This window comes from Heteronotia binoei, chromosome 6, assembly GCF_032191835.1.
Source record: "Heteronotia binoei isolate CCM8104 ecotype False Entrance Well chromosome 6, APGP_CSIRO_Hbin_v1, whole genome shotgun sequence".
In the NCBI taxonomy this organism is placed as follows: domain Eukaryota; kingdom Metazoa; phylum Chordata; class Lepidosauria; order Squamata; family Gekkonidae; genus Heteronotia; species Heteronotia binoei.
Genome location: NC_083228.1, coordinates 129,226,307 through 129,248,148, shown reverse-complemented (window position 1 = coordinate 129,248,148; position 21,842 = coordinate 129,226,307). Strand labels below are relative to the sequence as shown.

At 45.0% G+C, this 21,842-nt stretch overlaps 1 protein-coding gene across 7 annotated transcripts; it reads right to left on the bottom strand.

Moving 5' to 3' along the window:
• Positions 1-5: 5 nt before the first annotated feature.
• ZNF639 (zinc finger protein 639) lies at positions 6-18,794 on the bottom strand. 7 transcript variants are annotated; one of them, XM_060242545.1, is made up of 7 exons: positions 18,662-18,753; positions 11,673-11,739; positions 8,937-9,005; positions 6,522-6,629; positions 6,129-6,215; positions 2,324-2,455; positions 6-1,806 (listed from the first exon to the last, which is right to left on the bottom strand). In XM_060242545.1, exons 3-7 carry the CDS (start codon positions 8,992-8,994, stop codon positions 656-658), a joined length of 1,536 nt encoding a protein of 511 aa, XP_060098528.1. In that variant the 5' UTR covers positions 8,995-9,005; positions 11,673-11,739; positions 18,662-18,753; the 3' UTR covers positions 6-655. The 7 variants fall into 7 exon arrangements, with proteins under 7 accessions (XP_060098528.1, XP_060098532.1, XP_060098526.1 ...); XM_060242549.1 differs by lacking the exon at positions 6,129-6,215 and having other exon boundaries at positions 18,662-18,794; XM_060242543.1 differs by lacking the exon at positions 18,662-18,753 and having other exon boundaries at positions 8,934-9,005; positions 11,673-11,802.
• Between the last annotated feature and the right edge of the window lie 3,048 nt (positions 18,795-21,842).

The window sequence follows — 21,842 nt, the reverse complement described above, 5'->3', positions numbered from 1 at the left end:
GGATGTACAAGTTCGTCAGAATATTTATTCCCCAGTACGTACAAAAGGACTTTATGCTATTTGTGCCTTAAGACGCCAATGATACATGCTATTATTACACAGTGAACGATTCATGACACACACAATCCATCTACCCACCCACCCCTAGACTGAATAGTCAGATATGTGGACGTATTTATCTTCTACTAAGCCCACCAATCACTGAAGCCAGCAAATACAAAGCACGAAGATGAAACTACTTATTGCACTTCAGTTATTATAGGTATGCTGAACGCCTTGTGAACAATCCGTAAGCACAGAGGCGTGAGTGAAAAGATGTGTTTGTGCACGTCTGTGTGTTTGTATGTGTCTTAAGACTGAACAGGTACAGCTGACTTGTACGTAGCCTGCCCACGATACCACCGCCTGCCCAACCAGGGCGAAGCACAGGGTTCTATTGTGGTCAGGGCCGCATCACAATTGTGGCTATGCCTACCATGACCCTCTTTCAGTGAAACGAGGGAACTTGTTTCATGCACTTCAGCGACCATCTTTACTGGAAGAGGGTGGAGAAGAGAAATGCCTTTTTGGTTTGGTCTTAAGACAGCACAGGGAAATTACATTTCAATTCTAATAATCTGGGCTGGGGACAGGGAGAAACAAGCAACAAAACCAATCAAGCACTTTCGTGCATCGGCAGATGACTCAGGAGGTCATTTTCGCTGGCAAACCTCATTAAGCAATCGGTGCACTTGTGAGGCAACTCAGCAGAATGCCTGAAGTCCAAGTGAATCTTGAGGTCTCCGATCTGCCCGGTAGAATATTCGCAATATTGACACAAATAGATCCCTTCGGACACGTGAGTGTTCAAGTGTTTGCAATACTCCAGCATGCCCGAAAAGCCCTTCCCGCAATCGTCGCAAACGTGGGGGAATATTTTGGTGTGCTCGATGGCCACGTGGCGGTTGACGTTGGTGTGTAGCCGGCTGCGGAAGCCGCACACCTGGCACACAAAGAAGTTTTTGCACTTGTCGAAGCTGATCTTGTTGACCAGGCTGTACTGCCCCGGCGGCTGCCGGCTGTGGTAGCTGTCGCTCAGCTCGATCAGCCGGCCGGCGTGCTCGTTCACCACGTGGCTGTGCAGGTCCTCCGGGTCGCTGGTCTCGTGCTCGCAGAACTGGCACAGGTACTGTTCGTCGCAGCTGTGCTCCTGGAAGTGGAGGTACAGCTCGCTGCTGGAGGAGAACTGGACATCGCACTGCTCGCACCAGTAAAGGTGGTCGCTGAAGTGTGTGTCGGCGATGTGCTGGCTCAGGTTCTCAAACATCACCGTCTTGTAGTCACAGTATTTACAGATGTAAGGGTCTTCCTCGTGGATTTTTAAGTGTTCGATGAGCACTTTTTTCGAGGCGAAGGTCTCCTTGCACACCCGACAGGTGTTGCCCTCCACGCACGTTTTGTGCTTCAGGACAATATGCTGCTTTAAATCGGAGAAATACTTGCTGTTGAATGTGCAGCGTTCGCACTTGTACAGGCCACTGCTGTTGGCCCGGAGCAAAGGCCATTTGGGCTGAAGGGTGACGTTCAGAGGCGGGTTCTTCCCCGGCACCTTGCAGATTTCCATGGGGATTTCCTCAGCATCCTCCGCCTCCAGCTTTTCAGGGGAAACCGTCTGAGTTTCTATGTCGTGAACTTCCACAGCCTGGACTTCCGTAGTGGAAATCTCCACTGTCTGAATGTCCAGAGGTTTTTCTTCTTCAGTTAAAGCGTCACTGAAGATAGGTGACTCACAAGGGTCCTTATAAATGCCGTTATTAGCTGGTTTATCTAGAGAAGGAGGCAGGAAAGACCCAAATTAGAAAGAGATACTGTTCGATGAGATTTCCTCTCCCTCCCTCGCTGCCCTGCCAGCCCTTTTAGACTATTTCATTATTAATTAGAGTATATTAGACAGTGTGCTAGCTTTGTATCAGATAGTATTTGGTTCAAATTTCACTACAGTTATGAACCCGCTCAGTCTTCCCTATTTTCCTGTCTGGCCGACAGGCTCAGTTGAAGGGGACAGGAATTACAAAAACAAGTACATGGTTAAATACTGCACATCAAAACCAATCCTCAAACACAAAGCCTATTTTCCTTAGCTCACTAAGACAGCATTTCTACTTGACAGAAAGTCCCACAGATTTCTGAGCAATACCCTGTGAGGGTTTTAACTTTCAGTAACAGGCCTTTTTAAATTGAAATCTCTTTCGACCATCATTTCCTTATGCATTTAAAATTCTCTCTGGAAATTAAGACTGGTGCCCAGATGTATGCAACCCTGGCACTGCAATCTTCCATTTACCTTTCTTTTTAGAGTCCACGAAGTGAGGCCCCATGACATTAGACTGGGCCCCACTCCACTGAGATGTCCCAGCATGCACTGGGCTGCCATCGTCATCAGTGTCTGTGCTGTGTACGGAAGTATGAAATCTACCTGTTGGAAAAAGGGATGTTTGGTGTTCTCATCCTTTCATATCATATCAATACAAACTCTGGGGCTTTTTCGCTCCCTGTTCGGGAGGCTCAAGATGGGGAACAGCATTTTACACGAATAACCAATGCCTTTCTGCTGTTCCCCCAGCCATGCAAGCAATACAGTAGTTGTATTATATTAATATATATATATATTTATGACAATGATTAAAGTAGTGCAGGATAAAAGCAGAAAACAATTTTCCAGCGTGTACTTTGCATGTGGAATAACTCTACAGATTTATAAAAGCAAAGTTTACACACGGTCTCCCCGACACCCCCCCCCCAAAAAAAAGAAAATACACACAAAACAAACAACATTGCCCTTCCAGCCCAATAATGAAGGGCTCATATGAAGCTTCTGCTGTGCTCGATGCAAGAACCACCTCCTAGCCTTTGAAGGCAGCTCAAGAATGAGCCCCCCACCAAAAAAGGATCACATGTTATATTTGTAATAGTGTTACATGCTAAATTTTTTTCATACAAGTAGTGTTGAGTAGAGTTTCCCTGTGGGAGACTGGTTAATAAATTTTAATAACCCAACCTGCTGCAATGATATGCAGCCCCCACAGGTTTAGTCCTTGTTTTACACTGGAAAAGGCAGAGGACCTATGAGGAGACATGCTAAAATTGTCTATTCATTTGTTTTTAACATACGCTTGACATGGATCCTAGCAATCGTTTCAGGATTTGAGATGCGACCATATTAAATGTCAAACCTAGCAATTCATGCTGCACTTCATTTATGTAAGCATAGTATTTTTTTTTTTTTGCATTCACAGAGGATGAAAAACAAAAGCGCCTGAAACTGTCAAAAATACAGTGAAGGCACCTCACTGATAACTCATGCTGCCTTAGGTAGGTCAATTTCAAGATGATGGTTATTTCAAAATAACAGTACAGACACTCTTGAGTGCTGTTCCCCACACAATAAAATATCTTTGTTTCACAAACAGAAGAGACAAATGACCTATAATATTTTGAGGCCACGTACCTAATTCCATAGAATTACCCTGGCTTTGAAATGGGCAATGGGAAGGTCAAAAGGGGGTTATGTATACAATCCTCTCTTATTAAAAGGGGGAAAGGGAAATTATCCTGCAAGAGCTATAGTTTCCTACAAAGCAATCTGTATGCATTCTTTTTGTCAAGTATCTCCTCTTCCCCAGGTATCTGGCCACTTACTTGACCACATGCACACTGAAAAGATTTTTTTCCATACGCATTCTCTTTATCCAAGCTATCTTTAAAATACCTTTATTAAAAGCTTCTACAGTAAATTGCTGCAAATAAAATCCTGGCTTCCGTACTGAGTATACGGCTGATTTCATTAAATCAGAAAGATGTGAGGCAATGTTGCCGCTAAGCTGCAAAGACTTGTGAGCAAAAATTCTATTCTGTGAGCTACTGGTATTAAAGTTGTGAGCTAGTGGCATTAAAGTTGTGAGGTCATCCTTCCTGAGCTAAGACAAAAACGTGTGTGCTGGAGGTTAAAAATCTGTGAGCTAGATCATGCTAGCTTAGAGGGAACGCTGACGTGAGGATCCTATGATTTCTGAGTGGAGTTCTGAGTATACGGTTACTGATTTCATTAACTCAAAATACATGAGGATTCCATGATCTCTTGAGTTCAGTTCACAAAATAATGCTTCCCTCAGGTTGGGGAACACCCAGGAACAGTGCTGGGTGATCCATAGAAATCATCACAGTATTGCCGGGACCACAGAGGAGCTGCTAAACCACAACAAAGATAAAACTCTCCGTGTTAAAACACAATTCTGACTGTGTAATGAGCAACAGTATCAAAATACAAAAAAGAGTATCATCAATGCAAAACATATCAGTCATGCAGAAAGTTAAAAGTTCCACAATGCTACTACTGTCCTTATCTGGCACAAAGTCACTATATTATTGTCCAGTGCTATATTTGAGAAAAGGTCCAATGGGGAACCAGGCCGCTTAGCAAGCCATTTCGGATCTCAAATCCTTCTTCTGGGGACCAATCTTGTATATTATGTGCAATTTTCTAGGTCCAGTAGCGCCAAACATTATACAATCATCATCCGTGTCAATCCAGAATTCCTAGCTTTCTCTAATTTTCACGCATAATAGCGGGAATGCCATAGTTAACACATTCCTTGTCAACAAAACAGGCTTTCTGTATGACTGATATGTTTTGTATTGATGATATGCTTTTTTTATTTTGATACTATTACAGCACAATCGGGGGGGGGGGGCTGAAAGTGCTCTGGGAGCAGACTTCTGCTACGCAGGCGCCAGAAGCATTTGCGCTGACGTACGACTGGTGCCACTACAGTGGAGGGAAGTTACGTGGGCGGGGGGCCGCCCCAGCGCCGCTCCGCCTGAGAGCAGCAGCACCTGAAGGCTGCGCCCGAGTGTGGGCAGAAGTGAGGTGGAGCAGGGCGCTCAGGCGGAGGAGGGGGTGGATTTGGGGGCGCAGCCAGGCTTAGGCAGCTTCCTGAGTAGTTTGGGCCACGACACGCCGCCCCCCCCTTCCCGAGAGGCACAACGTTACGCCTGCAAAAACAGCGGCATGTCCCATAGGCACTTGTTGAAACAAAAAACAAAGGTTGCCTCTGCCGCTGCGGAAGCTCGCAAATGCCTTAGGGAGCGGCATGCCCAGAAGCTCGCACTCTTGAGTTCTGTGGCCCCCAGGTGAGGTGTTCCTTGCACATAGCAGGGGGCGGCAGCAGAGCAACACCAGGGGAGTGGGCTCCGGGTGGTGGTGGTGGTGTCTTTTGGACGTGGTCTGGCCACTCCCAGACACACATTCCAGCCGCTGTCTAGGACAGCGAACTCCTGCACTTGGGACTTCTTGCTTGTCCGCGCATGCCTCTGCCCGCCTGCCTGCCATCGGCAGAGTCTCTGACAGCGGGAGGGAGTGGGGGGATTGACGCCCTCTCAGGCACGGGCTTTCCGCCCCCTCGCCCGGTCACGTGGAATGGGCTGGCCAATCCTATGGCCCTGCGTGAGCCTGTGACTCCCCCATGCCCGCCTCGGCAGCAGGCCAATGGCACGCGCCTGGACGGAATCACCATGGCGACGGGCTCTCTCTCGCTCGTTGGGCTCCTCTTCCCCCTCCAAGCGTGGCGTGCCATCTCCCCTTTGGGAGCCGTCTGTGGCCGCCGACGCTAGTTCTACACTCGAGCGCAGCTACACGGCGGTTCTCTGGATTGGGCTACCCCTCATTACGCAGTCAGAATTGTGCTTTAACACGGCAAGTTTTATCTTTGATATTTAGGAATCTGCAGTTAGTCTCCTCCCAGCCCAATGCATGTGGGATAGAACTACAGTATGCAACCCAACCTTTTTCTAAGTACGGAAGGATAAATGATTTCAAAAACAGTTCCAAACATAATCAACTCTTCTTGAATTCATCTATATCGGACACAAAGATTTTTTAAAGAGAATGTTCAACTATAGTGAATATCTGCCCATTATCTTATGGCAGAACCGTAATTTAGGGTGTGCTTGTGCATGTGTTACAAGCCCCCAAGTTGCTTCCAACTTACAGAGACCCTATAAATTAATGATCACCCAAATGTCCTATCGTTAGCAGCCTTGGGCAGGTCTTGCAAACTGAAGGGCTATGGCTTCCTTTATGGAGTCAATACCTCTAATTTGGGGTCTTCGTCTTTTCCTACTGCCTTCAACTTTTCCTAGCCTTATCGTCTTTTCCAGTGAAACTTGTCTTCGAATGCCTACAGAAATAATTTAATATAAAACTAGAAGTCTATGATAAAAGAATGCACAGAACTGCAAGAAGAAATGGCCTTTGCCTTCTCTCTCCTGTGAGGAAGGCACAATTTATTTATGGCCTCTAGAATACCCCACATCTGCTGCGAAGACAGGAAAGTCCTTGCAAGTTGTACACAGATACTGTGTGTGTGTGTGTGTGTGTGAGAGAGAGAGAGAGAGAGAGAGAGAGAGAGAGCGAGAGAGAAAGAGAGAGAGAGATGCAACTTTACCCCACCCTCCTATTTATGAAAAGTATAGCTAAGTGTTACCTCGATTATCAGAAACTTTCAAGTCTAGCTGTTTCATAGAACAGACGCTGTAACAGTGGTCAGAAAATATGCCACTATTGTCGATGTATTTTGGTAAACCTGAAGAATCTAGAAAAAGTCAGGGAGGAAAAAAAGGGAAAAATCAGGTTATCTACTTGATGCAAGTACACAAAACTTCTGCTACTTTTTGATGATGGCCAGTGGTATTACAACAATATTTAGAATGTAAACAGTGATTCACGTTTTCAAATGATGCCACAGGTAATGTTATTGTGTTTTGCTGAACTCACTGAAATCAGAAACAGTGTAAAACACATGGGATAAAGGATATATATATATATCTTCTTCATGAGATGTGATGAAGAATATATAACAAGGGAGAGGAATGGAAGGATTATAATTTCTTTCCATTTTTCTATCACTGAACAGTGCTTCCCCCACTTTATGACAGCTAATTTAATGCCCCCCCAATCCACAATGTACTGTGCCTTTCCCATGAAAGAGCTGTCTACACAATGTCCCTAACTCAGTGATGTAGGTTTTCCAGGAAAAATCTGTTATTACAAAAAGTTGGAAAAAGAAAGCAAAAGCATCATGCACAAGCCTGGATCATGTACAACCAATGGGATGTGTCCATGCCTCATATCCCACATTTAGCTCATCTAAAATGATTGACTTTGCAGCACAACTTTGACAAGTATAGTTATATGAACTATATTTACATATCAAAGTTTGAGTCCAGTGGCACCTTCAACGCCAACAAAGTTTTATTCAAGGTATAAGCTTTCATGTGCAAGCACACTTCTTCAGGTGCACTGAAACAGAATCTCCTCAACCATTACATTACAAAAAATGCTTACTATATAAACCAAGCTTATTATTCCTGCCTGATCTTTGAATCTGTCAAATGTCTTTATTATGCTGTATGATTATTTACGGCTCACCCTCTACCTATATGTATGGACTAGTAATTTCCAGTTTTGTTCCTGTTTCTGTCTTGATTCCAACTGGCCCTTCTTGGCAACTAACCCGCCCTTCTTTCTATATGTAATGGTTGTGGAAATTTTGTTTCAATGTATCAGAAGTGTGCTCGCACCCAAAAGCCTATACCTTGCATAAAACATGTTTGGTCTTAAAGGTGCTGCTGGACTCAAGCTTTGTTAGGCTGCGCCAGACCAACACGGCTACCCACCTGAATCTCTGTTTACATATGTGGGGCAGAAGAATCTTCCACATAAAAATATAGCACCAGGAAATTTTCTGCCCCCACATCTTTACTCTCATTTTCTACCATGTTTCCTTTAGGAACAGTGCTGCTACTGCTGTGTGGGGTGGGGAAATGTTTTGTGCCACAGGGGCAACAGTGGAGCTGCTTAGTGCAACTGAGGAAACGGAGACCAATTTCGCACTAGACCTTTAATCCTGGTTTAGCCCTGTCTCCAAACTGACATTCTACACGAGAATCATAGAATCAAATAAACCAACTCTATGATTTTAGTGCAGAATGTCATCTTGGGGACAGGGCTAAACCAGGATGAAATGTCTAGTGCAAAATTAAGAACGTAAGAGAAGCCATGTTGGATCAGGCCAATGGTCCATCCAGTCCAACACTCTGTGTCACACAGTGGCCAAAAAACCCAGGTGCCATCAGGAGGTCCATCAGTGGGGCCAAGACACTAGAAGTCCTCACATTGTTGCCTCTCCCGAGCACCAAGAATACAGAGCATCACTTGCCCTAGACAGAGAGTTCCAACAATACGCTGTGTCTAATAGCCACTGATAGACCTCTGCTCCATATGTTTATCCAATCCCCCCTTGAAGTTGGCTATGCTTGTAGCCGCCACCACCTCCTGTGGCAGTGAATTCCTTGTGTTAATCACCCTTTGGGTGAAGAAGTAATTCCTCTTATCCATACTAATTGGTCTGAAGTTGGTCTGAAGCTATCTAGTTTGTCAAATGTAAGGACTGGCATTGCATAGGAAAATGTACCATTTGGGCAGCTTCCACCCCAGGATTTCTCCCTGCATAGACAGCAGCAAGAAGCCTCCTCATTTTAGGGAAATGTCCACATGATGTAATGCTTGTTCTGAGCACAACTTGTAGCATTCCCAGGACTCCCCCCTTTACAAGGGATCAAATATGAACTTTTGGTGTTGTTCGAATGGAGAACTGTGGGTTGACTGTCTGTCTACAGGCTCAACTCATAGTCACTATGGGGAAGGGGACACAGCTAAACTCCACTTGCTGCCCTCCACCCCCTTCCCATCATTTAAAAAGCTCTTTTTTTTTGCTTTGTCTGCCAAGACATGCTATCGAGATTGGCAAGGAAAGTGAGGCAGAGTCAGAGAAAAACACTAGAGGTCCAACACTAACTTAACCGCATGGGTCACCAGATCTGTTTCTAAACTGGACTACCTGAATAGCGCGAAGGATGCAGGGTCTTCCTTTTCCTCTTCTTTGGATGCTCGTTCATTTTGTTTCAGTCTAGAAAAGAAAAAGCAGCCCACACGTGACAGGTCAATGCTCCTTGTTACTGATTGATTTTGCTACTCAAGAGACCTACCCGGCTCCACGCAACAAAAAGCAGTTTTCTCCCACCCCCTCCCACGCATCAATATAGATCAACCCAATAAAACCACTAGCAAGACACAGGACCATGAAAGAACACATCAACACTCAAATGAAGCCATTCTACATGTTAAGATGGTTTCATGTCTTTGGATGACCTGCAGCCCTGGTCTTTCAGAGTCACAGAACAGCTGGTTTTAGAAAACAAAAGACCTATCTAGAGAGAATATGTAGGAGCTAGACTGCTGCAATTCATTTCTAAAATGTTTTCCATTTCATTTTTAATCACTTGTTAGCATGTGACTTTATTACCCGTGTATGCCCAAAGGCCAGGGGCACTGATGTATGTGTTCAGCCAATGCAAATCATACATGAAGAAAGTCCAAACATTTTTTAAATATTTCTACAAAAACAATGGGCTTATGGCCCAGGTGAAAAAAAAATTCTTGTCCAATCAAAATAGTCACCAGGTTCCTCAGATTCTCAACAGTATTTTGTAAAAAATGGTCTTCGCCGTGTGTGACTGTCACAAAAGCCCACAAAATTCTCCATTGTTTTCTCCCCAAGCCAGGGTTCCTCATAAGGGTCAAAAGACAACCTAGAGCAATTTTAGTATTTGACTGGTTCCCACCTGCCAGTTTTTGTGCATTATGCTAAAAAAACCCTCTGTCCCTTTGTGGGTTGTGGGATCATGTCCATCCCACTTCTGCTAGCAGGGCAGGAACTTATCTGGAAGACTCCCAATAACCACCACCATCAAAGTAAACTGAAAAGTACTGTAAAATGCAATACTTCATAGGGCATATCAACAATCCAAACGGATAACAGCAGTTTACAGCAGTTTAAAAGTGGAGAGTAAATTTTTTTTAAGAAATGATTTGTAGCATCTCTCAAAAAACAGTATCTCCCAGCATTCTTCGGGAAGAGGGAATTATGATTAATCCACTTTGCATCCGTAACCTTGTGCCTTCAGAAAACATCCATAGTGGCTTAGCATACTGCAGCCATGAGGGAGCGTACATGAGGCAAAAGCATGCTGAAAAGCAAGGCAATATTCTTAACTTAAGAATCAAAACTTCTGGCCCAACTTTCAGTTAATTTATTCTTAATAGGATATTTATTTAAGCATTTATATATTTAAGTATTATACAATTTATATATTTTATATATTTAAGTATTTATTGGAAAACTGGACTTTATCTTAAATGCTGTATAAAATGTTCTATAAGTTGTTTTTTTTTTTAAAGGACACTGCTTTTCTCGCAAGAACTTGCCTACCAACTGAGGACGTCCCTTCTCCAGGTTCCCCTGCTATTAGAAAGAGGGGGCTGGCCCCAACTTTATCACCTTTCAGGTACCATATGACACCTGTCTAACTTACCTGAGCCTTCGGTGGCTAAATATATACTAGAGTACTTTATGCACAGTAGAATTTTGTTGTGTGTGGAATCAATCTATTTGACACGACTTCATTTTACAGGGTTCTATACAACTTGGAATTTTCAATAAACTTATCATATGTTTAAAAAAAACACACGGATACTTCATTTCGCTAACTGAGATACCTTTCAGTTGCTGTTTATAGATTTGGCCCTAAAAGGGGGATGGGAGTAAGTAACATGAACTTCCAGCATGTTATGTTCTTATGAGATCATTGAGAAATGTTACATTAGGATGAGCATCGCATTTCACTGCCAGTTCGAGACCTCGAGTGCTTCCATGGCTATGCCATTTACATAACATATCCAAAATGACAACACAGGTACATGCAGAGGACGCCATTCCAGCTACCCCACTGTTGAAGATCAGTTCCAGAGGGGAGCCATGTTGGTCTGCAGTAGAACAGCTAGATTCCACTCCAGTAGCGCCTCAGAGAACAGCAAGATTTCCAACGCAGGAGGATACCTGAAGATGGGAGCTTTGACTCTCCAAAGCTTATTCCTTGAAAATCCCATTGGTCTCTAAGGTGCTCCTGGACGCAAAACTAGCTGCTCCACTGTTTCCTTTTCATTAAAACTTTTTGTTTCAGCAGGCATTGGGAGGCTGTGTGTCCAGATGTGTGCATTTTACGGTCTCTGCTTCGAAACAGCAGGCCATTCTTGCATCATCCTTGAGTTAGGAATACAATATTAACCTGTAAGTAAGGAGGCAGTTCTCCATGTTTTCTCTGACAGATGAAGAACACAGCTTTTTTTTTTAAGGACACAGCTTTTCTCGCAGGAACTTGCCTACCAACTGAGCACGTCCCTTCTCCAGGTTCCCCTGCTATTAGAAAGAGGGGCTGGCCCCAACTTTATCACCTTTCAGGTACCATATGACACCTGTCTAACTTACCTGAGCCTTTGGTGGCTAAATATGCTTGAAAGGTTTTGGCACTGCTGCCTTTTATTACTTAAGTTCTTTTTACTGCTATGCTGCTACTCTTTTACATCTATTTAGGACATTTTTAAAGTTGAGTAGTACTGCAACTGTCCAATGAGATCTGATACTGCGATCTTCATGTACTTTTATCAAGACAATACGCTACCATTCATGAAACTGAAACACACACATAAGCAAAAAGACTGGGGCTCTCCCACTTACCAGATGCACTCTTCATTGCCAGAAAGAGAAGAAAGAACCACAAGCCTGTCAACTACAATAGGGGCATCTGCAAGATGAATGAGAAAAGCAAACGGGAATAACCCAGGGGTTCAACACAGTGTAGAAAAGATCACACATCCATCCATCTATTGCTTTTTTTCAGCAGGAACACAGCTGGCTAGGCATTAGGGGGTGTGGTCTAATATGCAAATGATTTACTGTTGGGCTTCTTCTACAAAAAGACCATATAAATTCTCAACATTCTGGCAGATACAGAGGTGATTACTGACCAGTAACTACGTGGAGGACCCACTAGCCCAACTCCAAAACCACCAAACAGATACAGCCTGCACATTACTCATACTTTATTCAGCAACCATAATGACTAGGAAAATAAAACAGACGTCCACGGGCACCTTTAAGACTAAGAAAAGTTATTCCAGCATATGCTTTCATGAGTCAGCAGCTAGGTTTTGCTTGCCCTGAAATAAAATCCGAGCTTGAGATGTATGCTCAGATACCAGATTCTGGGTCAAATGTGACATAAGCATACTTTGACAGAACATGCCGGCCTTTATATATGTGCTATTTTTAAAAAACAAACAAAATGAGTTTCCCCTGGAATTTAATCAACACTGCTATGAGCCAGCAGGTAGAAAATAATCAAAGCTTTGCCAAGTAACTGACAGAATTGTTGGGACTCGCTGGGGAACAGAACAAACTGAACACCAGCAGAGCACAAATAATTTGTTAAAAAGGGCCAGGAGGATCAAAATAAGGTGTTCTTGTAGAAAGCAGATGAATTTTGTTCCATTAGGTGACACACAACTTCTGATAACAAAAGAACAGTGCCATATACCGTATTTGCCGGCGTATAAGACGACTGGGCGTATAAGACGACCCCCCAACATTTCCACTCAAAATACCTGTCATTGTCACCATTGTATGGACGCAGCACGACCGCAGCGCCTCTGGCCCGCCCCTGCATCTCCCTGTGACCGGCACTAGTGCACAAGTGCGCATGTATGAGCTCTGCGTAGACAAGGGGCGGGCCGGAGCGCCGCTGCTTCCCGCCGAGCAGAACGGGCCGGTCACGCCGAAAAGGCTGGCACCCCGTCTCGCTGCTGATGCTCACCACAGCCACACTGATGACCCGCCGCGGCCGTGCTGGATACTGCGCGATACTGGACGGTATGTAGAATGAGGTGGGTGGGCACCGGGCGAGCATCAGAAGGCCACTATGGGCAGCTATGTCTATCCCAACTTGGAGGCATGTTTTTCAGGGCAAAAAAGTTGTCTTATATGCCAGCAAATACGGTAATAAAAATTATGTTGAAAAAAGAACAGCATAATGTATCCAAAGTGCTTTAATCATTCTGAGAATTGTATAAACTAATTCTAAAATAACTATATAAAATTGTTATTAACCCCACACAAGAAAAAGCTCATTCAACATTTTTTTTTAAATATTAAGACAAACACACTGAATACATGGGCTTATACAGTAATCCTGGCAACTTCAGAACCAGTTACCATGTTTTAGCTTATCTAGCACTACCGGTGAGGGAACATTCCCAAGCATCACTGTCCATCTGTGCAGGAAACAAGAATTTTACCATATGGAATAGGGGTTCCAAGAGACATTTATTGAGAAAAAGCTCTATGGAAGTTAAAATAATTATTTTTCAAGCCACTAACGTTGCTCTTGACTGGAACAAGTCCCAGATAACATTATTCTTACACACATGCTTTTCTAATGTGGAAAATACAATTTAAAAAAAAATCTGCTATTTTAACACATCTTAAGCCAACACTGTCAGTCTGGAATTATACCCATTTTGAAATTTCTGCACTGTTCTACCGTCAGCTATTCTCTGAGCTCCGCAAACAACAAGGTTCATATAAGCCAGCAAATAGCAAGAAGACAGTTATCCCAGGAAGGTTAAGTCTAAGTAGCTGAAACGGCACACAAAGAATTTCAGCACAACCCCACAATCCTGGAGTGCAGGTGTTTCAGTCTACGCCAGTTCCCCATCGAACTACAATGCTGGCACTAATCAGTACTGGGCTATCAAATGTGTGTGAGAAAGAAGAGGGCGGTCTGAACAGCTTCTCATGGTCAGCAGGGAATGTTCCAGGAGAAAGAACATGTTAGCCTGAGCAGTGTCTCAGGGAATGTCAATGTGCCCTTAGGCTGATTTTGGACACAGGGTCCTTTACCACGTTCCAGCTAACCCAGATCACATTGCACGCTTATGCCAATAAAGGTCTGAACACATTGCACACCATTCCTGCTCAAATGACTGACATTTGGGTGACTGGAAGAATTTCTGCAGGCATTCCTGTCCGAGTGTTGCCTCTGGGGAGCTCAGAAATTATTGGAGTCAGTCAAAGGCAATTCACTTGAAAGGATGTGATGCATTCTGCAGCAGGGCTTCTTTGTGCGTCCTTCCTGACACAACCGTTCTCTATGTTGGCTGGTTGCCTGGAAACGGGTGAAGGAGGGAGTTTCTCAAGACACCCCAGGTCACCAAGTTCAGGCACAGGACTGGCAGGAAGAAGAGTCACAGAACCATCCTCTGCCGTCTTCAACATGCAAAATTTTCCACACATCTTGAGAATTTCATATGATATACATTATACGAAAGCATGTTTAATACCCATAGCTGGGAAGAAAACTTAAGACAGGATCTGAAAGTAGTTGTTGTATTTGGAAGCCAAACTGTGTACCGCACGGACACCCGTCTCCCTCAGCTCACTGTGTCCTGCTACCATATTGCTCAATTCCACACACTGCAAATGCAACTACTATTGTAAGAATAATGCATGAATGCTGGGTCAATTTATGCGAAACAAAGCCAACGTGTGCCTACCTGACTGGTAGCAGAACTTGGATAGCTCTTCTAAACACATGGCCTCAAGAACATAAGAGAAGCCACGTTGGATCAGGTCAATGCCCCATCCAGTTTGTGTCAAAGAGTGGCCAAAACCCAAGTGTCATCACGAGATCCACCAGCAGGGTCAGAACTTCAGAGCCTCTCCCACTGTAGCCTTCCAAGCACCAAGAATGCACAACTTCATTGCCCTAAACATAATTTATACCTTGTGACTTTAAGCCATTGATGGACCTCTACTCCATATGTTGATTTAGGCCCCTCTTGAAGCTGTCTGTGCTTGCCAACGCTACCTGTGACAATGAATTCATTACTCTTTGGGTGAAGAAATATTTCCTTTTATCTGTTCTAAGCCTACTGCTCCTTAATTTCATTGACTGCCCACAAGTTCTTGGATTGTGAGAAAGGGAGAAAAGGACTTCTTTATCTACGTCCTCTATCCCACACATAATTCTGTAAACATCTATCATGTCACCCCTCAGTCACTGTTTCTCCAAGCTAAAGAGCCCTAACCTTCTAAACCAGGGTGTCGAACTCATTTGTTATGAGGGCCGGATCCGACATAAACGAGACCTTGTTGGGCCGGGCCATGTCTGGTTGGGCTGAGCCATGTCGGACTGGGCCATGTGTGTATCTCTTTAAGATTAGGTAGCAGAGATGTAAATTTTATAAAGAACACAGACAAATACAAAACATATTTTTTAAAAACTTAAAACATGCTTAAAACATTAGCACTCATTGGTCTTAAAGATGCTTTCTATCTCTCCCGTGGGATCAAGGGAACTGGGCAACGGAAGCTCTGCCTCTTTTCCTTCCTTCCCCAGGGGACCAGAAGGGGGAGAAGCCTCAGCCAATAGAGTAGTAGCTCTTCTGTGCAATTGAGAGAGCCTGGCAAGGCAAGCTATTCTCCTTCCTCCCCAAGGGAGGAGCCTCAGCCAATGGAGAAAATAGAGGTTTTGCTCTGTAGCTGCTGTGATTGAGCAAGCCTGGCAAAGCAAGCTGTGATTCAGAAGGAAGCAAGAGAGAGGGAGAAGGAAGCAAATGACAGCCAGTTGCTCAAGGGCCTGATAGGAGCCCTCCGGGGGCCTGATTTGGCCCCCAAACTGCATGTCTGACAACCCTGTTTTAAACCTTTCTTCATTGGGAAACTGTTCCATCCCCTTAATAATTTTGGTTGCCCTTTTCTGCACCTTTTCCAATGGCATATCTTTTTTGAGGTGCGGAGATCAGACCTGTAACACAGTATTCCAAATGAGGCTGCACCATAGATTTATAAAGGAGCACCATTATACTGGCTAGAGAGCCCCATGGTGCAGAGTGTTGAAGCTGCAGCACTGCAGTCCAAACTCTCTGCTCATGACGTGAGTTCGATCCCGGCGGAAGCTGGGTTCAGGTACCCAGCTTGAGGTTAACTCAGCCTTCCATCCTTCCGAGATCGGTAAAATGAGTACCCAGCTTGCTGGGGGGGGGGGGGGGGGGAGTATCGATGACTGGGGAAGGCAATGGCAAACCACCCTATAAAAAGTCTGCTGTGAAAACATCATGATGCGACATCAGGAACTGGTGTTTGCACAGGGGACTACCTTTACCTTCATTATACTGGCTGATTTTTTTTTCAGACCACTTCCTGATAATTCCCAACATTGCTTTTGTCTTTTTTTATTGTAGTCACACACTGAGTCGACATCTTCAGTGAATTATCTACCACAACTCCAAGATCTCTCTCCTAGTCAGTTACTGCCCATTCAGACTCCATCAACCATGGCCTGGGACCTATACATCTGAAAGAGATCCTCCCCTTGTACAAGCCTGCTTGCCAACTGAGATCTCACCAGCTTCCCACGCTGGCCTCCTTCAGATCAACAGCCTTCTCAGTGGAAGCTCCCTGCCCACAGTGGGAAGGATCTGATTGGTTCAGGAAATTCTGTAAAGTCATTTTATTTCAGAGAACCTTTGGGATTTTTTTTTTAAAACGTAAGACATTATTAACTATATGTCGCCTGTCCAGTATGTAGCCAATTAAGACAGCAGGGCAAACTGTACTCTGAAATGGTACATACTCTGACTTGGATGGTCCTGGCTAGTCCAGTCTCTCCAGTCCTTGGAAGCTAAGAAGTGTCCGCCCTGGTCAGTACTTGGATAGGAGACCTCCAAGGAAGGCTGGGGTTACTACGCAGAGGCAGGCAATGGCAAACCAGCTGTGTTCATCTCTTGCCTTGAAAACATTATGAGGTTGTGATAAGTTGGCTGCAACTTGACAGCACTTTACATGGACACAACAAAAACTATTGCCAGTACTTTTGACTTCAGAAAGAACCTCCCTTATGTGCGCACAGAAACCTAACACGTCAAGAGAAATACCCCTTGCTGATATACCTTTGTACTTGCAAAGATTTCTGTGTGTGTGTGTTTTCTTTTAATTATAAATCATTTTAAAAACAACAACAACCTTCACTCCAGACCAGCTCAGGACCCTGCCACCTTATTCTACAGCGGATGTATGCCAGGTGCTATGGGGAGTGGGGGGGGGGAGAAGAGATTGTCTTACATCATTTAAAAAACCTCATAAATCTGGGTCATGCTTTTCCTTCGTCATCAACAGACAGGGCTGCCAGGTTTCCCTTGGCAGGAAATGGGGGTGGGGGGTAGCGTTGCCAGATCCAGGTTGAGAAACTCCTGGAGATTTGGGAGGGCAGGTACCTCAGTAGGGTAAAATGTCAGTAATAGAGTCCACGCTCCAAAGCATCCATTTTCTCCAGGAGAAATGGTCTCTGTAGTCTGGCGATGAGTCGTAATTCCGCGGGATCCCCAAGTCCCACCTGGAGATTGGCATCCCTACCCCTCCTCCAACAAAGAACGTTTGTATGAAAAGGAAAAGGGGTCCTTATATTGAAAAAAAAAACAAATCAGATAAAATAGAATTGGGGGGGAGGGGAGAGAAGAATAGGGGCAGATGCACCTGCCTTCAAAGGGTCCGTACAACAAGGGCAGGCAAGGCAGAGGCTGGGAAAGATTAAAAACCAGATCGCCTCACACCACTCCTTGCACGGGAGAGAGACAACCATGCTTCCCCCCCACACCCACCTTCCTCACAAGGAGTCCCTATGAATGACAAGGAGGATCCCGCCCAGCCGTCTGTGAGCCATTCATGATCAACACCCCCAATACCTGCTATGGATCAACACCCCCAATACTTGCTATGGATCATGACCAACATCCCCAATACCTGCTATAGACCATGACCAACACCCCCAATACCTGCTATGGATCAACACCCCCAATACCTGCTATAGACCATGACCAACACCCCCAATACCTGCTATGGATCATGACCAACATCCCCAATACCTGCTATAGATCATGACCAACACGCCCAATACTTGCAATAGACCATGATCAACACCCCCAATACCTGCTATGGATCATGACCAACACCCTCAATACCTACTATAGATCATGACCAACACCACCAATATCTTCTATAGATCATGATCAACACCCCCAATACCTGCTATAGATCATGACCAACACCACCAATATCTTCTATAGATCATGATCAACACCCTCAATACCTCCTATGGATCAGGATGAACAGCCCCAATACCTCCTATGGATCAGGATGAACACCCCCAAAGCCTCCTATGGATCCTAGTGAGTTTTGTTTTTTAAGTCGGACCTTATTGGGGAGCAAGCGCTGCCCGAGCCACGGGCGGGCACTGAACAAGGCGGCTCTCCCGTCCCGCGGAAAGGCGGCGATCCTTATCGGAGAAAGGGCGCGAGACTGCGGCATTCCGCTCGCTATTAGCGCGCTCTGATCATCGCTCCGATAAGTATTAATTGCCGCCGCTACTATGCACGGGGGCGAGAGATGGAGTCCGCCTGGCAACCTGCCTCTCCTCAGTTACCCCATTTGGCGACAGAAAGGAAATAATCGCCTGGAGAGCGGCCATGGGGGGGGGGGGACAGAAATGCGAATGAGTGACTGGAGATGAGAACTCAATTCCCTTCCCTTCTCCGCGGCGACGGCGCAAGGAAGGGAGCGAGCGCCGTTCTCCGCTCCCGCACGGCGGCGGCCGCAGCAGCAGGAGGACTCACCTTGGGCGCCAGTCAGGAGCAGGCCGCGCTGCCTCACACGCCGCCCGAACGCACCAGGCCGCAGGCGGGGAGGCCGGGCTGAGGGACGCCACGTTTCCCCGCCCACCGCGCGGCCCAGGAGGAGGAGGAGCCCGGGTGCCACGCCCCCTCCGGGCCACGAGGGAGAAGCGGCCTGGCCTCTGGGGGTGGCGGAGGGGAAAGAAAGGGAAAAGGCGCGGGCGGAGGAGCAGCCGCTGTGGGGAGTGGGAGGGGGCTCCCTGGCACGCGTCCCCCACCTGCAAGCTGACCGTTAAACTATTATTTAAACTGGGATAAGTATTTTATGTTATTAACTCTGCCGTACGCTAAATAAATAACTACCCTGGCTTACCCATTAAGAAAAAGCATGCGTTTTGCTCATGTTGCTTACTGCTGTTTTGCTGAGGTTACTTACCTGCTGTTTAGTATTAAATAAATACAAATTTAAACTGCTGTTTGTAGATAGATAGATAGATAGATAGATAGATGATAGATAGATAGATAGATAGATAGATAGATAGATTTATTGTCATTGTTCTCAACAAAAAGAGAGCAACGACATGAGGTGCTCTTCCACAAAACATACCAACACATCAAACACACATATTCATATTCATGCCATTTAAACACATCTACATACATTGTAGTATTGGTACATGCCAATAAAGGTGACTGACCAAGGTTGGTTTTTTTTTTTAAAGTTTATTTTTTTTAATTTAATATTTTAAAAGTTTATATCTAAAGTTGTGGGCTTGCAGGTAAAGTGAATTTTTAATCTCTTATCTCACCTTCAGCACTTGTTGAGTCATGCTAGTAGGGGTGCCAACCAGTGTTCCCTCCAAGCTGAGTTAGTGTGAGCCAGCTCAGAGTTTTTTAGCCTGTGGCTCACACGTTTTTGTCTTAGCTCAGGAAAAGTTGCCCCAGAGCAAAGTAATTTATGCAGTAGCTCACATCTTTATTGCCAGTACCTCACAACTTTATTCCAGTAGCTCATAAAGTAGAATTTTTGCTCACAGGACTTCACAGCTCAGAGGGAATGCTGGTGCCAACCTCCAGGTGGCACTGGGAGATCTGCTATCATAACCGATCTCTGGATAATATATTGCTATTATATTGCTGGAGCCATTTTCTCCAGGGGGACTGCTATTATAGCTGATCTCCAGTTCCCCTGGAGAAAATGGCTGCTTGGGAGGGTGCACTCTGTGGCATTGTACCACTGAGGTCCCTTCCCAATTCCCAGGCCCCATCCCCCAAATCTCCAGATATTTCTCAACCCAGAGTTGGCAACCCTAATCTTGACAGTTATTGCTGCGCTTAATCCAACCCTCATTTCAGCAAGGTATAATGCTGCAGAGTCCACCCTCCAAAGCAGTCATTTCTTCCAGGAGAACTGATTTCTTCTGGAGATCACTTGTTGTTCTAGGAGCTCTCTAGAACCCACCTGGAGACTGCAAACCTTAGACTTGCTTCATCTTCAATGAGACATGCAAAATAGGAGAGTTCAACCACTGGCACATTTGAAGTGAAGGCAGAAGTATGTATGTGCTTGTTGTAGACTTGCCAATTGCCTGTGCCTCAGGCTGTTTGCTATACTCACTTAACCTGCCACTGCTGATGGTTGCAGTGAGAGAAAAACAGGCAGGGAATGGTGTCCAGTCCTGGAAACCAAGAGGGAAGGGGTGCTTTGGAGGGTGGACTCTGGCGATATAACCTGCTGAGGTCTGTCCCCAAACTCTGCCCTCTTCAGGCTTCACCCCCAGATTCCCAGGAATTTGGCAACCCTAACAAACTCCCTTAGGGGAGGTTAAGTCTGTAGAACGGATGTTCCTTAACTGCCCATTTTACAGGGAGGCTCATTTTAGAATTATTACCCCATTACTTGACATGATCCATGGCCATATAAACACAAAGCAAGGCTTTACTGGTTTTTATCTGATAAAAATTATAAGATCGCATGTCAAGTTGCTAAATTCTCTGCATTCTTAAATTACAGGAATTGTATTTTAAAAGTTCTTTAAATTTGAATTTTTATTACTGTATTCTGTGTCTGGTTAAATGGTATGCTGGTCTTAAGACCACAAACAAATCAGTTAACCTTAACAAACAATTTTAATTTGGATTGGTCATGGGACCATATACCTTCAAACGCAGGCAGTTGGATGAGTATTTAAGTGTGAGAAGGGCAGGGCAATAGAAGGTATGAAATGTGCAGTAGCCACAAACTGGATCCAATTACTCTATCCCACTAGGATCAAACTGCGTTATTAATTTATCCACAAGGGGAAAGGGGGAACGCTGACCCAACTAACTGTCTTGCAGCCCCTAGCAGCTTCAAGGAAATTACTTCCTCAAGCACCATGAGATCTGATTCAGGTTGGGGCTGCAGTGTTGGAGAAAGAGGAGCTCTGGCTCCTCCCCTCCCCCCAATGCTTGTTATCCCCAGCTGAAACTGCACTGGGAGTAGAGTTACCAGCCTTCAGGTAGGGTGTGGAGATCCCCCAGAATTAAAATTGATCTCCAGACAACAAAGATTCCATTTTGAACAAATCGCTGCTTTGGAGGGTGGAATGTATGGCATTGTACCCCACTGAGGTCCCTTCCCAAAGACCACCCTCCCCAGACTCTACCACCAAATCTCCAGGGATTTCTCAAACCAGTGCTGGCAACCCTATGAGGGTCACTTTTTGTCCTGTAGTGATGCAGCCCCACAACGACGCAAATAATGCTATCCAGAGCAGTTCCAGCTTGGAAAAATAGTACTGCGGGGTGGGGATACTGAAGCCCCTCCTGGTTCTGTGATCCCAATCCAAATCAGACCCTAGTGCGGCACTTGGGTGCCCCCTCAGCTGCCATATAAGCTGCAGCCAGGGAAAGGGAGTTGGGTCACAGAAACCCCAGTCCAAGGTATGGCTCTCGTTCTTCAGACAGGAAATCTGTCTCCACCAGAACGAGTTAGCAAATATTAAACTCCAAAAGTTTGCTTATGTGAAGCAGATCTTAATATTGGAATACAGGGCATGTTACCAACAGAACCTCAACAGGGGTAAATTCATGCAAAGATTAATTTGAAACACTGACAGATTGCAGAAACTAGGAACTATATTGCTTCTCTATAATAAAACATGACCAAGTGAGTGCCATCATTTTTTATATAGCTGCTGTA

Bases quoted from the DNA above. Each gene is read 5' to 3' on its own strand.
- ZNF639 (XM_060242543.1), bottom strand. From the start codon at position 8,994: ATGAACGAGCATCCAAAGAAGAGGAAAAGGAAGACCCTGCATCCTTCG. The intron at 6,630-8,933 runs GTCCAGTTTAGA...GACTTTTTCTAG, and splicing joins TCCTTCGCGCTATTCAGGTA to ATTCTTCAGGTTTACCAAAA. The intron at 1,807-2,323 runs GTAAATGGAAGA...CTCCTTCTCTAG, and splicing joins CGTGGACTCTAAAAAGAAAG to ATAAACCAGCTAATAACGGC.